Below are 17218 nucleotides of genomic sequence, written 5' to 3'. Positions count from 1 at the left end.
GAATGTTGGATGCAAGTGTGAGTGGATAAAATCATTGCCTATCAATGAATAAAATGTTAGATTTATAAAAGAGATGACTCATTTACTTAATACCTTAAGATTTTAGATTGAAATGTGATGTATATCTCTTGTAGTCCTGGAGCATTGATCTTATTAATGTTTCCAACTCTCTCGAACTCTCCAACATCAAACCTCCTGACAAATTCAACCATTATCTACTTCTTCTTTCTAAATTTATATATGACATTTAAATAATTTAATACCGCTTAAAAATATTCTTAATTTTGTATGGGAAAAAATGGTAATTCTAAGAAGAAAAAAAAATAATAGAAAAAATTATTGACGTTGTGTTAGTACATTAAAAAAAAAGTTTTTTTTTAATTATTATTTTTAATTTAAAATATCACACGAAAAAGAGTAACCAAAAACGAACTACAGGGTTTAGGATAGTACGTTGAGGTGCTGAACTGTGCGTTCTTATTTCAAAATCCGAACCTCGTCATCCAAAAGCAAAATCAGAGTAGCCGTGTTGCGTTTTCTTATCTAGAAGACTGAAAATGTTGCTTCGGCGATTGCCGTGGACGGTGGTTTCCGCCGCCGCACCATTTCCACTGCATTCTTCCATTGGAGTTTTCACTCCCATTCCAAAGCAACTCGCCTTCTCCCCCTTATCCTTCTGCTCCACCTCCGACCTCCATCTCACTCACCATCCAGACAAACCTGTAATTTCATTTTCACGCCATTTCTAGGGTTAACTCATTCAATTGTTTTTTCATCCGCATCGTTCACTGAGTTTGAATCTTTATTCGCAGGAACACGAACCAGATAATCGTCGCCCGCAGCATCTGAAACCCGGTCTTTATCTCGTCGGAACACCGATTGGAAATCTTGAAGACATCACATTCAGGGCTCTTCGAGTGTTGAACTCGGCAGATATTATACTATCCGAAGACACAAGGCACTCTGGGAAATTGCTTCATCACTACAACATCAAAACACCCCTGGTAAGCCTCTTCCTTTTCGTTCTACTCTATTTGCATACCTAGGTTAACATATCATACTGTTTGGCATAATTGCGTTTTACATTTTCTAATACTCGTTTCTAGATCTTCAGATGAGTTATCACAAATTCAATGAATCGCACAGGGAACAGCTTGTGCTCAGGAGGTTGAAACAAGGTGAGATTGTGGCACTTATAAGTGATGCTGGAACACCGGGTATAAGTGATCCTGGTATGGAGTTGGTAAGCATGCTTCTGTTGCTGTGCTTGTTTATTCTTATCATCACTTCTATTTTGTTTCATAACTTTGTTCATGGTGATAACAATGCAGGCCAAATTATGTGTTAGTGAAAATGTTCCTGTTGTTCCAATCCCAGGTCCTTGTGCTTTGGTATCTGCTCTTTCTGCCTCGGGTTTATCCACGGATGAATTTACATTTGGTAATTAACTGACTGAACTGTATGGATTGGGTAGACAATATAAATAAACTTTTGCATTTATGGACCTAAAGTGATTACCTATCACATATATTTCTCTAGTTGGTTTTCTTCCAAAACATTCGGGATCGAGAAGAAAAAGGCTCATGGCTTCGGCGGAGCAAACAGCAACACAGATATTTTACGTTCCTCCTCACAAGCTTTCTCAGTTTCTCGAAGAGGGTTCATCAATTTTTGGTGATACAAGGTACTTCTAGAAACTTTGTCGGGTAACTTTGATATTTTATTATATCATTTAACTTACTTTGATATTTTATTATATCATTTAACTTATATTGCTTAGTTTGATGAATAGAAGTACTACGCTCTTGTCAATCTTTTCTTTAATCACTATCCTTTTGAACTTCCACTTTTATATTTTTCAGTTGGACACTCCATTATTATTGTTTTGCTTACTTTGTGAGAAACTAATCATTGACACCGTGTATCACATGTTTGTTTGATTTGTCATTCAATCCCACCTTGAGTTTTATTCATCTTAACCTTATGGAAATTGTATCATGTGCTAGATTGATTGACTCTTCAATTTGATGATGTTGTAGGAAATGTGTTATTGCTCGAGAAATGACAAAGTTTCATGAAGAGGTAGTTTTTGTTTTCATCCTTCTGAAGTCAATAATTGGTAGTTTAAAACCTGATTTGATAGCCTTACATATTGTTTATCATCTTATTTCTGTGGTGGGGGCTGTTGATTCTACAAGTACTATTCACTTAAACCGTGAGAATAAGAACAAAGAGTTAGAGGTCTTTAGTGTTTTGACTCCATATATGCCCAAACTAATGGAATGGATTAAATCAAGTTTATAATAGAGATGATGTCTTCGTATAGTCTTTCTTTACTATCATGTTCCTATTTTTCTTATGAAAAAAATACATTTTGTTTTAGGTCATGCTAACAAATTTAACACTGCTTAACTATAGTTAAAAGGAAGCTACAAGGTTACAGCTAGATTTGTCTGCCGTGATTGGCAGGTTATGGGGTTGGGTTGTGAAATCATTCTCATGTTAATGTAAGGCTGGACTGTCTACAATAGATATGCATCAGGCCTCTTACTTTCTTGGAATCTGTCATGATGGGAGCTTTATAGCATCAAATATCCCTTTTATTCCTCAACTATGGTTAATGCCGCCTGACTTCAGGATTTAACTTCTATTCAAGAATGGGAAAGCTGGGGATTTGTGATTTTGGGTTTGTAACTTCTGGGGCATACAACTTTGAGACTTTATGCTAGTCAGTAAATAGAAGTGGTTTTGTTTGCTGGAAAACTATATAGTTTTCATAGAGGAAAACTATGACAAATATTTTTCTGACAAGAAAAATAATTACATGATGGCAAAGAATAAAGCTAAAACAAGATGCCATTATTATGATAAACTTGATTTAATTGAAGTCAAAACACTAATAATGACCTCTTTGTTCTTGTTTTAATAGTGTTCCCAAGGATATCAATTGTTCTCATGAATTTTAACTGATAGAATGCACATCACTTTTGTAGTTTTGGCGCGGATCACTTGGTGAAGCCAACCACGTATTTTCTACTCGTCTGCCAAAAGGAGAACTTACCATATTGATTGAAGGTCAAGCAAATTCTAAAGCTGAACCTCCGTCTGACACCGAACTTGAGAATGAGCTAAGAGAGTTAATTGAAAATGGCGAGAGTCTTTCCACGGTAATAACTTCTCAATAGACTGACATGTTCAATTTTAGTTCTTCTAGAAATTTGATAAATAGATCTAATTATGGACTTATTAGTTCATGGTTCAGCCCATTCAATCCAAAGAAAATGGTATGTGGATATCAACTTATAGGATTCAGCGCGCTTGTACTGAAATGATCCTTGCGGTTAAGAATGTGTGGTTTGGCCTAACTCAACCCTACAAAACCGGTTGGTAGAGTGAGGATTGTCCCCACTTATAAACACATGTTTAGGCCATATATTGTTCGATGTGAGACTCTTAACACACCCCCTCACGCCCAAGACTGAACATCTGGAGCGTGGAAATAAATGGTGGGTGGTCTGATAGCGGAAACCATAATAGGTGGCCCACCGAATCTTAAACCAGACTCTAATACCATATTAAAAATGTGTGGTTTGGCCTAATTCAACCCTACAAAACCGGTTGGTAGAGTGAGGACTGTCCCCACTTATAAACACATGATCAGACCATATATTGTCCGATGTAGGACTCTTAACACTTGCAACCAAATAATGGGCAAATAATCATTTTGAAGTGAATATGGCTTGCCTTGTTCTTTCATTTAGTTGATGTTACCTGCTCATGTTAGTACTTCCTCTGTTATGAAAAAATTTACATTTTCCTTAGTGAATTTCAAAATTCAACGAGTCTAAATTTTACCATTGTTTTCTTCCCTCAAATTGAATTTTAATCAGTTGGAAATTTGCTTAAGATTATCTTACTCTTTGTATGGGAGTCAAGAGGGAAAGATATGGGATGACTCTGGAGGGGAGGGGAGGGGATGAAGGGGGGAGTCCCTCATCTTGTTTGTGAGATTGTTTTGGAGGGGAGGAGAGAAGAATATATATGGGTGACATTTATTTGTTTTGAGAGTTGTATAGGAGGGGAATGAGTTGGAAATTTATTCAAAATCTCCAAATTTCTGCAATGTCTTTTCCAAATGCATTTTTTGAGTTCCAATGTATATAAGATTTTAGTCCAAAGAAGAAAAATAAATCCTCAAGCAAGTGGGAGACTACTCTCCCCTTCCCTTTCCTCCTCTCTTTTTCCCTGCCCCTCCAAGCATGCAAACAAACATATTTTATCTCTAGGTTGATCTACTCATTAATTGGTCGCAATTCATTTCTTTTTCCATTTCAATAATTTTAGTGCATTTGTTAAATTTGACCGCTGACATGTTTTTAGGCTGTTAAACTGGTTACTGGAAGAACATCAGCCAGTAGAAAAACTATATATTCACTTGCTTTAAGAAAATTTGGCAAGCAACTTGAAGTGGAAGATGATTCTAGTTAGCAGCAGATTCTTCTTGGAGGTAAGCTTGATATTACTGTGTTGGGGTTTCATTTCATCCATGCCAACTTCTGTTTGTTATTGTTCCCTTAAAGCTTAAACCACTCTGTAATTGACAGAGACGGGCATCATGTAAAACAGTACAAGTATGTGTTGCTCTATCCTTCAATTAGGATGGACAATAATAGGCTTCCATCAAGAGGAATAGTTTAACCATTTGTTGTTGAACAACTGTTGATCATGTATGGATGGGTTGGTGCACTAGCATTTACATTGCTACCTTGGCTTCCCACGGTTTAGATCTTGAAGGCAACACTCGGCAATAGGACAATAAAATTGATTGTACAAACTTGATCATGTAGAAATAGAAGAAGTACCATCTGGACGTGGGTTGTTAAATCCAAAAAGGAAAATTCTAAGATAAGCAAGCTCCATCTCCCCCATCTTGTAGTCATCCGAAATGTTCTTTCCCCGACGCTTGACTTAGGGAGTCAGTCATTAGGTGATATTGCCATGAGAGTAGTTCCTTCATCTCAAATTGTCACATGTGATTTTAAGTTAGTATATGTAATAGAAAATTTAAAAGAACAAAATGGTATGAAGAGTTGTGGATATACAGAGTACCTCTACTCCACTTCTCGGCCAGTTTTCCTTATTTATTGATGAGAATCATATCTTCCTTTGATATCGAATATGTGCAAATAAGTATTCATATTTGACGGCCTCAAATATAGGCAAATCTAATTACTCTCACTCTATTTAACAATACCGTTCCTAAAATACTCTGCAATTAATATATGTTTTTCTCTCTCTCTCTCAGATGGAACAAATTCTCTTGAATGACACTTTTGAGAATACACTTACTTTTGAGATTAAGATTAATTTATATTGCTTATACTCAAGACTGGGTGATTCTTACTATAGTTCTTAATAAACTTTTTTTATAACATTATTTACATAATGATAATACACTGCATTAGGCTCTGATGACATCCCCTTGAAGTTTCATGATAATACGGTAGCAGGAAGTGCTGGTATGTCAAAGACATAATCAAATTCATAGACTCTGCATTGTGGGAATATGCATACCATTCACTTTTAAAAAGTCACTTTTAACAACTTAATATACCAAATGAAAATTTTATGTACAAGGAAATTTGTATTCGGTAATTAAGTTAAAAACTGTCTAATTAAAGGGTGAAAATTGTAAACAGGGAAGATGACAAACATGCAGAAAAGTGGACCCCGGAAACAGCTGCCTGTAAGTGGACCAGACAACCAAATCAGACGGGCGGTCGGGATCACGGGCACTACACTGAGACATGTCATGTGTATTGTCATCTCCCCCTTCCTCCCCAAAAGGCCCCACATTTCTCTTACCTTAATAATACCAAATTATCAATAATCCTACCCAGATAGCAATGCCACAACCACTCTTTTATGCACATGCACCACCTTTGGACGGAGGAAAAAATAACCTGCTAGTTATTCTACTTTTCTTTTACACTGTTTATTGTTTAAGCTCTAATCTCACTGCAAAATAATTATTCTCTTTATTTATCTTCTATACAATTGTCTCTTTCTGATTTTATTTTGTTTGCTGCATTACATGTCATCCTTAGAGATGACGGTGGAAGGTTCAAAATCAAATATTCGCTGGCCTGTTGCTAAGATTCGTTGAGGATCGAATTGCATCTTCATGGCATTGAATTGGGTCCACTTATCTCCAAAGTGGTCCTTCCACTCCTCTAGTGTTGTGTAATGGGGCAGGTACTGTTTCACCTTGATCTTCGAGTCATGGCAGAATCTCAGAATCTGACGGTTCTGATTAATCAGGTACTCCAGTGTCTCAGCATCCAAAGCTGATCTCAGAAATGCCACCAGGTAAAACACCTCCTCGTCTGGTGTCACCACCGAGCTCCGATTCTCCCACCTAACACCAAAATCTCATTATAACAACTGCTATAATAAGTTTAACCATCACAAAAATCATGTTTTGGATTTTTCTTTTCATACAATACAAGCAATGATGCAAAACATTATGTTAGTTGGATTTACTTACTACGTTGTAACAATTGTATGACTTGTCAGAACAACGTGGAATCTGCAGGTTTTTTTTATTTATTTTTCCTTAATACAAAGGATGGTAATAATTTTATTTGTAATTTTAGTTTATCAATGTAATGTTATTTTTTATTATAATTAATACTCTTAATTGATTGTTTTTTAACTTTGCATTAATGTTAATTCAAATACACCAATAATTGATAATAAGGATAATTTTATAAAGTCACTATTCTCTCTTTTATTTTATAATAGTTTTTAATGACCAAGTAAAGACGAATGACTAAATGATTATTAATGTTATTTTAATTAATAATAACCAAGCTAATATTTAAATTATTTCAAAATAATAAAATAAAAATAAAAATATTTGATTGAATGTTAATAAAATTTGAAGGGCAGAATTTTTAATGTGAATTGAATTAATTATTGTTCAATTTAATTAACAACTTTTTTTTATGTGATCAATCAAATATGACGTGGGTGATAAACAAAGTGAAACATTTTCCTTTTTTTAATGAACTATACAACTTTTTAATCATAGATTTTGGTAGTTTTTAAATAAAAAAAGAGCAAGTAATGAATGATTTGTCTATTCTATATTATTGACATGGACATTGGTGGTTGGGTGTTGAAACGGCGGTGGCAATGGAACTAGGTCATAGCAGGATGACATCCCACCATTCTAGGAGTGGGACCCTATTGAAGATCCTCTGACAGCAGAATCTTCCCATTTGTATGATCATGGACGATCGTTTTTTGTCTGCTTCTGCTCACAAATGGAAAGAAAAACACCTCCATTTCCTAGTTGAAATGGTGGGGATGTTTCTTGTTCTTAACCATTCTACACCTATTTTATTAAGAGACTCTACTCTAACTAATGACACCCAATAAGAAGCTGTCAGCTACAAACATGTCGTTTATGAAAACATACAATGGGGTACTCATTATTCTATATCCTACTATGACATGCATGAATATGATTCTTATTAATTTTGTCGAAGTATAAACTTACTTGTTTCTGTTCATAGGGTAGATGAGAATAGGCCCACTTGTCTTATTTCCCAAAATGCCCTTGAACACACCCTTATCAAAATCTTCTATCCTCGATTTTGGAACAAAAAGATTCAGCCATGGATGTGCTACATCCCATAAACCCTTGTATCTAAGTTTCACTTCTGCCTTATGTACACGATCCAGAAAATCCACGTAACCCACGTCCGTTGTGAACACTGATGTTTCTATAAAACTTAACTTTCTCAATAGTGCTTGTATTTCCTCATCAACAGAATCACCATTTCCTTGCTCGTAGTTTTTGGTTATCTCCAAACAGTACAAAACACCTCCATCACCTTTAATGGAACTGATTTTAACAGGATTACTCGATGAAAAGAATGAGGATCTCCAATTATTAACAAGTCCTTCATCCACTATCACAAAACCTTCAACATAATCGAATCTCTCGCTCGCAGGTTTCCCATGCAGAGATATCAGAAACTCCTGGTCCTTACTAAAGGTCGAAAAATTCGAGTACAAAACTCGTATCCAACGAACCTGCACATTCAATATATAAATTCATGATTAATTTTAATATATATAATAAACGAAAAACGGACAACAAACGATGCATACTCTTTGAGGAGCTGGTTGGAGAGCAATTCTAGCTCTTGTGATGATTCCAAATTGTCCAAGACCACCAAGAACAGCATGGAACAAATCTGAGTTATCATCTTCTGAACATGTCAACACTTCACCTTTTCCTATTACACACACCAATAAGAGAACAATATTAATAATAGAAATGCATGTAATCCGAACCGTCTTAAATTTTTGGAGGCTCTGTGTAGTATACTAACCTGTAACGACATCAAGTTCAAAAACGTTGGAGATTTGAGGACCGTGATTAAAGGTTTGTCCACTAATACCAGCGTTAGAAAGAGTACCACCCACAGACAAATACAAGTAATCAGTCCAAGACATGGGTGCTAAACCATACTCCAATGTAGCTTTCAACACATGTATCCATAATTCACCACCCCAAACATCAACATACATTTCTTTCTCATACACTCGAGGAAGAAAGTTAACCCTACTGCCTCTCCCCATTTCAATCACCACACCTTTCATTCTCGTATCCGCTTGTCCGTTTATCGAGTGTCCGTGCCCTCGCGCGGACACCGCAAACGGCGGCCGGTTATAGGCTGCTTTAACAACCGTTACCACGTCATTTTCCGACGCTGGTTGAACTACCGCTAATGCTTCTCCTCTGCTGCTTAACCTCCCGAAATCCAATGAAACTGCTTCTAACTCCGAAGCTTCCAGTTTCACTTCACCTTCCAGACCTACGTGGAGAATCTCCGTTAAAGTTGGGTCCACCGTTAATCCTACTGTTAGAATTAAACGGCATATGGTAAATGCTAACAGAATAATAACAAGCTTCTTCTTCACTGCCGCCATTGTTTCTTGATTTCTTTATACCACTATAATGTATATAATGGAAAACAAAACAGCATGCATGTGCGTACCAATACCATATCAAAGAGAAAGAAAAATCTTGGAGCAGCTTTTGTGCGGTTTAACGTAAGTAGGATTTCACTTTAAAGATTTTGTACGCAAGCGAATTTGGAGAAAGATGAAAGATTCTTGCTGACTGTGTCTGTATAATAGGTGCAATATAGTGGATGAATACAAAGAACTGCTAGGGAATGGACGTAGCTACTGAGGGTACTCTTTCTTGTTTATGTTGGATATGAAGGTTGTGTCAGAAAGAAAAGAAAGAGAGAAGGGTTGCGTTGCGGCAAAGAAAGTTAGAAAGTGCGTGCGTGTGTGTGATGTGGTGTGGTGTGACTGTGATGAATGGGAGTATGAGTCATTACTGTGTGTGTGTCTCGGGTTTAAGATGCAAACAAGAACCTCAACAGGGCTGGCTGAGCTGAGATTTTGATTTGGTTAGGAAAGGCACGTGGGAAAAGCCACACACGTGTCTCATTATGGAATTCTATAGTAAATTCATATTATTGTCTTATTTAATTTTAGTATAAAATCAATTTATTTACTAAAACATATTTATATATTTATTTATTTTTATAAAGATTACATTGAGAAATCTAAGGACGGCCTTTCCTATAACATCCGCATCTAACATTCCTAATTTGATCCGGAGGCCGAATCAAAGAAAACATTATTAAGGTCTAACGGCCACATATCCTCTCCTGTTGCCCTCTCATGTTTTTCATGCTACTTCAATCTTAGTCATATATGCGGTAATTAATATTAATTACTTTTTATATTTGACCAAAATGAATGACTGAGATGGAGAAGGACCATTCATCCACTGCAGAGGATCCATGTCCAGGTCTAACATACACATAATGTTTGCTAAGACATGAGCAAATTCATTAACTTTCTTATAGGAATGCACCACATTCACTTTTTAATGCAGGTCTAATAAGCGACAAATATTTTTCACTAAAATTTGACTAACTATACTACTCAAGACTTCACTTTTTATACTTGACCAACTATACCACTCAAGACTCCATTTTTTATGACCCTCATAGTTGTCATAGAGTCAACATCCAACTCCACTCTATCACGCCCTAGACTTTGAGTATATTTCAAATCTTCAAAAACTAGCCCAACAACAAAAATACTACAAAAGTCTAGAGATTTGAAACGGCCATTAATCCACTGCCATATCTCGGATAACTCCTCCATACTTAACTCTATTATTTTCCTTACCCACACCATTCGTGTTCAATTTCACCATCCCTTCCTGAGGTGGTTTCCAACCTATCCAACAAAGAGACCTTATTCCCTCAACAAATCAATATTTGTTTGCTTCATAATATAATAATCGTTCAAAATTTTCATAACATATTAGCCCGAATTATGAGGTCTTTGAAAAATCTCATTATGCAATTCTCTTTTGTGCCATATCCACAAACAGTGGCACACTGTTGCCTAATAGTCTCTCCATTGTATCTCATTGGTCTCACTCCACTTGTAATTTAAGTTTAAATAGATCCAATATTTTAGGTCTACATGGAAGAAGTTATTCATAATATTACTAGGTGCCACATTTGGCCATATTTGCATGGTAGTAGGGCAATCCATAAGCACATGCAAACTAGTTTTCATTATATTACCACAATAATGACACATAGAATGCCCCATACTAATCCTACTCTTGGTGTAATTTGTGAGAAGCATATCATGAGCAAACACCCATATAAAAATTTGAATCTCTCTAGAACGCCTATCTTTCATATTTTATTACAATTTTCGTCCATGTTATCCCATCACCGTGACACAACACTATATACATTGTAGCTGCTGAGAATCCTATTGCGCTCTTTTCAACATCAACATATTCATCCTTTCCATATGCTAGCTGCAGTGAAAGACAAGTTGTTATTCTCTGAATTAACTCATATGGAAACCAACTCTACATTATCTAGAAAATCCAATCACCATTTGAATCCACAATCTCAGAAAGGTTAGCTCCAAGTATCTCTTTCGAAATGTCAAAATCATAATCAATCATATGCAATCCAGGATCCAACCAATTATCACTCCAAGCATCAATTTCTCTACCACCTCCCACAATCCAACTATCAGATGAGAACATGCGAGGCGCCAACTTCATGATCGCCTTCCAAAGACTAGAATTGGAAGTGGCAGATTCTTGGAAGCTATTACAATCATAATTGTTTCTCAACACCTTACACCAAAGATCTTCGACATTGTTATGAATCTTCCGTCCATGTTTTAGAATGCAAGCTTTCTTTATGATGTCAAGTCTTCTTAACCCAAGACCTCCCAATCCTTTGGGTTTTCTAATTGTTTCCCACTTCACTGCATGGTACTCCTTTTCTCTCACATCTCTCCCCATATGAAGTTTTGCTGTAAATAATGAATCTCATCAATACAAGATTTATAAAGAACATTTGTAATCGTTAGATAAATCATAATGGCCTCCATAACACGTTTCACCAAGGCCACTCATCCTATAAAGGATAAAATACTTTGTTTTCTAGTTCACAAGCTTTGATATAATTTGACCAACAATATACTAAAATTTCACTCTTTTAAGAGCTTTACCACTAAGAGGCACACCAAGGTACTTCCGAAGATGAGTTATTGCCACTACAACAAACAAGACCTTAGACAGCGCTTTTTTTAGCCTTAGACAGCGCTTTAAAGCGCTGTCTACACCTCCGCTGCTAAAGGTTTAGACAGCGCTTTTTTAAATCTTAAAAGCGCTGTCTAAGCCCCCCCTTAGACAGCGCTTTGGCCAAAAGCGCTTTATAAGACCCTCTTATTTTAAATTTTTTAGGTATACCTTAGACAGCGCTTTTCAAAAGCGCTGTCTAAGCCCCACCCCCTTAGACAGCGCTTTGGCCAAAAGCGCTTTCTAAGACCCTCCTATTTTAATTTTTTTAGGTATACCTTAGACAGCGCTTTTCAAAAAGCGCTGTCTAAGCCCCCCTCTTTAGTTTTTAAAACCTATAAATAAAAAATAATTTTGTAAAACTAAACTATCAAACAAATTTTATAATTTTGAAATTGTAAAAACTAAAAAATAATTTTACAAAATCAAATCAAAGAAATCCTTACTGTTTATCATATAAATATTTAAGTGTAAATTATTTCCATAATATAAAATGTCAAACTATTTTCACCAGAACTACACTTTATAAACTACTATATATAATCTCATAAGTATTAATATAAACAAATAAGCTTTAGAAAATCCAAATAGGCTCAAAATAACACCCACATCATCTTTTTTTTTACTAATGTATAAACTATTAATTGTTGGACCATACTTTTAAAAATTTAAAATATTCATAATTTAACACAGACAATTAAAAATATCATACCATAATAACTTATTTTTCACACAGAATACAACTAAAACCTTAGTTTTCTTTTAATATGAAGAACAAGAATCAGGACCTTCTAAACGAATATAGTCATACATTATTCCCTGAAAGCGTGCCAAAGGACCAAAAGCCATAGTTTGTGTTAGAAAAATAGTATTATCTCCATTGAATAGCAAAAGACTTGGTACATCAATGTTGAATAGCCAATAAAGTCCATGAATGCCATGTCTCCCTATTGCATAATCTTTTCCAATAACTCCAGTACTAAATATTGGAGGATCTTGTTTAACACTGTTCACTCGAACCTTTAAATTCGAAACCAAAAATATTTGAATGAGCCATGATAATATAAAATATAGGTATTTTATAAGTTCATGATTATATTGTAAAAATAATTGAATGTGTTTTATCATCATGTTCCTTACCTGTAATTCAGAGACATTTGCACTTGCAAGAGCCAATCGCAATTTATATATTTCATCTTTTTCCACGTCATCTAGGTTAAACTTTATTTGCCATGTAGTTCCTTCATAAATATCTTCATTTTTCTTTCTGTATTTCATATACATAATAACAATTAATCTATGTGAATAAAAAATAGAACCGATCTTTAAACTTATTATTTTTAAGTGTACCTTGTAACCTGTGCATAGAACCAATCTTTTGTGTAGTCACTAACACCAACAGTATAAATCAAATCTTCATTTGGATATAACTCTGCATACCTTTCCCACAAGCCATACTGCCTATACCTGTGATTAATCAACCAAACTTATTAAAACAAGTTAAAAAATAGCTTAAAATTTCCACATTGTGGAGAATTGCAAAGCAGCTATTACAATGACTGTGGTTTAAAACCTTGATAAGCAGCAAGCACCATTAAAGATACATCAAATAGAATACAAATGCAATGAAAGAACAAACAGCAAAAGAACTTCAACACAGTAAAATCAAACTTTAAAATATAGAAACTAATTCAAGATAGAGATAATAAGTACTCACCTAGTGCAATTGCACTAACAAGAATTGTGAAGGATAAGACAAAGATAATCAAAGAAGCTCTTTGAAAGATATTGACAAGCCTGTCAATTATTTTCTGTCCTATGTATGCTGCAATTGTAGCCACAATGGTAAGATACAGAGCTGCAAATCACCACGAAAGATACATATTAGTATAACTAGTTGAATTTTATGATGACTTATGAAACATGACATTCAATTTTACCATAAGGAACCGGAAATCGATTCAAGAGAAAATATTGCGCAACCGATATAGATGCTGTGAATGTCATTCCTAATGTGGCCGTGGCACTTGCTACCTGAGGCGCGATTCCGAATTCGATAAACAAAGGACCCATGACAAATCCACTACCTACACCAAGAAGTCCACCCAATATTCCAGCTAGCAAAGCACATGAAAGTGATACAATCAGAAGATGCAAAGGCCAATGTGTGCCATGATCTTTCTTAGAAACTGTAATCTTCTTCCCTTGATATAGGCCTATTGCTTGGTACATTGAAACCCCAACAGTAACTGGTGTCTATAAAAACAACAAAATTTAAAGCCTAAAATTTTGTAACTAATTGTCAATTCGAAAATTTCAATATTTGAGTTAAAAATCTCACCTGTAACAAAGTTAGTAACCAGTATTTGATTGAACATGTAGCTGTATAATTCTGTTACAAATTTAGCTTTTATTAATCATGAATCCGTAGTAGTATTTCTATTTCGATGGTCGAAAATCTAGATTAGAAAATTACCTTGGCAATCTGCAAGAGAAGAACTGCAATCCAAACAAAACAAAGAAGTCCAAATTTCTTCCATTGAATGTTGCTAAGAATGGTACCCTACATACATAATTGAATTTATCTATTACAATTAATCAACAAGTTGCTATATTACATAAAGACAAAAGCTATTAAAATAAGCTTACTTGATTAATTTTCTTCTGAGGCTCATCATCTGGACAACTAGGAAGATACTTGTATTCAACATCTTCATTGCTAGTGGCTGAAAAAGAAAATAAGTCATTTTCATATAAATAATTGATTTTCAGATATCTACTGATTTTGTCTCTTGTGACACCATGTGGAGTGGTTTAATTCAAATCCAATTAACCTAATCTCTCACCAGTGGACTCTAAATGCTTCACAAACTCCTGTGTGATTCCAAAAGATTGAAGGAAAAAAGTTAGAGATTATTCTTCATGTTGCACATGAAAATCACTTAAAAGTATTAAAATATGCAATATTTATGAACCTCTTTCACTATGGTTTCTTTTTTCCATGTGGATAGACCCTTGCTGATGCACTACCCAACAATCTAGTGGGTGCTTTTGTCTAAAATTTACAACTTATGTTTTCACTGAAGGAAAGTAAGAATTGTAATGTTTTCTCTGAAAAATAAGAAAAGAGAGTAAGGTAAAAGATTCATCTTCTGTTACTAATGCAAGTCGTCTTGAAAATTTGTTTATTATAGCTAAGATTCATTCTCTGCTATGGCAACTTGCACGCATCTGTGTTGTCTTTTGCTTTTGCCTTAAATTTTCCAAGCATTTCATCAACAGTTCTGCATCTACACTGGTTTCCTGGCCGGATTACATCACCATAAACAGCCATGTCAATTATATCAAGCTCCTTGTCTGTTCATTGATGAAAATTATTAGGTTTCTCTCTAATTGTAAAAAATTTAGCATCAAACATTTTCCTAAAAGAACAAGATGGCTAAAAGTAGTTGTGTGGAATATATAGAACTCACAAATCAATATCAGCCAAAATGAAGCACTGGCTTTCAATATAGCATTCCATGTCAAAAGTCAAAACATAACATCCATCCATGGCCATATTCATATGCAGCACATAAAGCCAAGAAAAACAAATTACAGGAATAACCCCTCACTTAACACACACACAGAAAATGGGAGCAAAAGAAGGCGCTACAAAATACTACTAACATTTGGTTCTCCTCTAATAGCATACAATAAAGAACTCTTTATTGGTAAAATGCATACAATAGGTTAAAGGACATGTTCAATGTTAAAAAAAAGACAGATAAAGGGCCATGCTTGCTTACCAGTAAAATTAATATCACAAGAGTAGCCTTTCAACTTGTCCGAATCAATCTGATATTTGTCTGATTTCAATCTATTAACTCTTGATTGAAGTATTTGGCAATTATCGGCTGTTGATTCACCACCTACAATACAATTTCACATGTCAAATAGATCAATTATCAAAATAAAAAACTTGGATAACATTGTTATATGGTACTTTTTGTGCTTCACTAGTTCTATCTACAAAGCTGCATCTTAGGCTACACTTCTACATTCCATACTCCCATTGTTCTCTTTAGATAACAAAAATATTCAGCAATTTCAGTTATACTTCAAAATTCAAACTTCTAAGTTCTAGTTAATTCAAAATATGAGGAACAAAAGCTGGACAGAAAAGATCAAAATCATATAAGGAGGACCCAGAAGAAACCATATGCGAAACATAAACCTGAAATCTCGGCCAAAGATGCAGCTTACGAATATGCAAACACTTCATAGTTCTCTCCGCCTTCGCAAAACCCGAAACCATCGCTTGTGGCCTATCGGAGAAAACACGAACAAACGCACTTCGATTGAGAGAACGAAAAATCCTAACAATAAAAGCTTCAGTGGAAGTCTTCGAAACGGAATGAGCGTTGAGGATGATGAGTCCGGAGATAATTGAGGCAGGTAGTTTATTAGTGAGAAGATCAACGATGAGGATTCTAGGGGTAATGAAACAGACGGAGCCGGAAGAGTAGAGGGAGTGGCGGTGGTTAACGGGGAGGTCGGCGGTGATTTCGACGGGGACTTGGTAGAATTGGGGGTTTAGGGTTTTGAGATGGAAATTGATTTTGGATTTGAGAGTGGCGGAGGAAGGAGATAGAATGAGAAGTGTTCCCTGAGAAGTGGAGTGAAGAAGGAGAAGAGATGAAATGAGTTTCGATAGAGAGAGACCTGAAGAGAGAATGACGAGACCGCCATTGGTGTCTTCGAGAAGTTCTGTGATTATGTGTTCTGTGATTATGAGTTTCCAAAAGCGCTTTCTAAACCCCCCTTAGACAGCGCTTTTGGTTTTAATTTTTTTTTAATTTAAAGACTTTAGACAGCGCTTTATCAAAAGCGCTGACTAAGGTATATATTTAAAAGCGCTTTCTAAAAGCGCTGTCTAAGGGGGGGTCTTAGACAGCGCTTTTAGAAAGCGCTGTCTAAGACCCCCCCTTAGACAGCGCTTTCATTATTTTTTTGGAACATTTTCCGTGTTTTATTTTAATTTTAACCTTAGACAGCGCTTTCTTTTAAAAGCGCTGTCTAAGATGCGCTGTTAAAAGTCATTTTTGGCGTAGTGTGCACAAAAACTTGATAACTAAGTTAAATTATTTATATACTTCTTGTAACGTTCTTCGAGGAAAACACACTAGTTTTCTCTTTACTAACCTCTTGACCAGATATATTGCAAAAAAACCTGAAAGGATGCCATGAAACATTTCATCTGCTTCATTGTCTCTTCTACAAAAATCAATAGCTCATTCGTAAACATCAAATGATAAAATGTTAGACCATGTATCCTCATACGAAAAGTGTTTAACTTCCCATAATTAACAACCTACATGATTAGATGAGCTATCTTGTCCATACATAACACATACATGTAATGAGTGATACGATCTCCTCACTGTTGGAATAAAACTGGTTAATAACATATCCTTTGGATTTTGATGATAACAATGTATTTAAAGAACAATTGAA

At 35.3% G+C, this 17218-nt stretch overlaps 3 protein-coding genes across 6 annotated transcripts; 1 reads left to right on the top strand and 2 right to left on the bottom strand.

The window, feature by feature from the left end:
* The first annotated feature begins 423 nt into the window (after nt 1-423).
* On the top strand, nt 424-6715 carry LOC127079433 (uncharacterized). 4 transcript variants are annotated; one of them, XR_007787927.1, is made up of 10 exons: nt 424-722; nt 813-1004; nt 1115-1243; nt 1332-1440; nt 1540-1684; nt 2040-2082; nt 2994-3167; nt 4381-4507; nt 6108-6255; nt 6322-6715. XR_007787927.1 is itself a non-coding variant. In XM_051019814.1 (9 exons), the coding sequence occupies exons 1-8, from the start codon at nt 558-560 to the stop codon at nt 4486-4488; spliced, it is 1065 nt and encodes a 354-aa protein (XP_050875771.1). In that variant the 5' UTR covers nt 424-557; the 3' UTR covers nt 4489-4507; nt 6108-6715. The 4 variants fall into 4 exon arrangements, 3 of the variants coding, with proteins under 3 accessions (XP_050875771.1, XP_050875773.1, XP_050875772.1); XM_051019814.1 differs by having other exon boundaries at nt 6108-6715; XM_051019816.1 differs by lacking the exons at nt 6108-6255; nt 6322-6715 and adding an exon at nt 5700-6017.
* LOC127079432 (cytokinin dehydrogenase 5) lies at nt 6016-9450 on the bottom strand. The gene is made up of 4 exons (XM_051019813.1): nt 8406-9450; nt 8182-8309; nt 7565-8103; nt 6016-6418 (listed from the first exon to the last, which is right to left on the bottom strand). Exons 1-4 carry the CDS (start codon nt 9004-9006, stop codon nt 6091-6093), a joined length of 1596 nt encoding a protein of 531 aa, XP_050875770.1. The 5' UTR covers nt 9007-9450; the 3' UTR covers nt 6016-6090.
* A 3412-nt stretch (nt 9451-12862) lies between these two features.
* LOC127078611 (sulfite exporter TauE/SafE family protein 3) lies at nt 12863-16453 on the bottom strand. The gene is made up of 13 exons (XM_051019051.1): nt 16427-16453; nt 15968-16370; nt 15511-15633; nt 14976-15079; nt 14698-14748; nt 14569-14596; nt 14372-14448; nt 14199-14285; nt 14064-14114; nt 13663-13978; nt 13440-13580; nt 13073-13189; nt 12863-12989 (listed from the first exon to the last, which is right to left on the bottom strand). The coding sequence occupies exons 1-12, from the start codon at nt 16451-16453 to the stop codon at nt 13131-13133; spliced, it is 1467 nt and encodes a 488-aa protein (XP_050875008.1). The 3' UTR covers nt 12863-12989; nt 13073-13130.
* Nucleotides 16454-17218: the final 765 nt, after the last annotated feature.

Source organism: Lathyrus oleraceus, chromosome 5 (assembly GCF_024323335.1).
Source record: "Lathyrus oleraceus cultivar Zhongwan6 chromosome 5, CAAS_Psat_ZW6_1.0, whole genome shotgun sequence".
Classification (NCBI taxonomy): Eukaryota; Viridiplantae; Streptophyta; class Magnoliopsida; order Fabales; family Fabaceae; genus Lathyrus; species Lathyrus oleraceus.
Note: the sequence above shows the minus strand (reverse complement) of the source record. Positions and strands in the feature narration are given on the sequence as shown.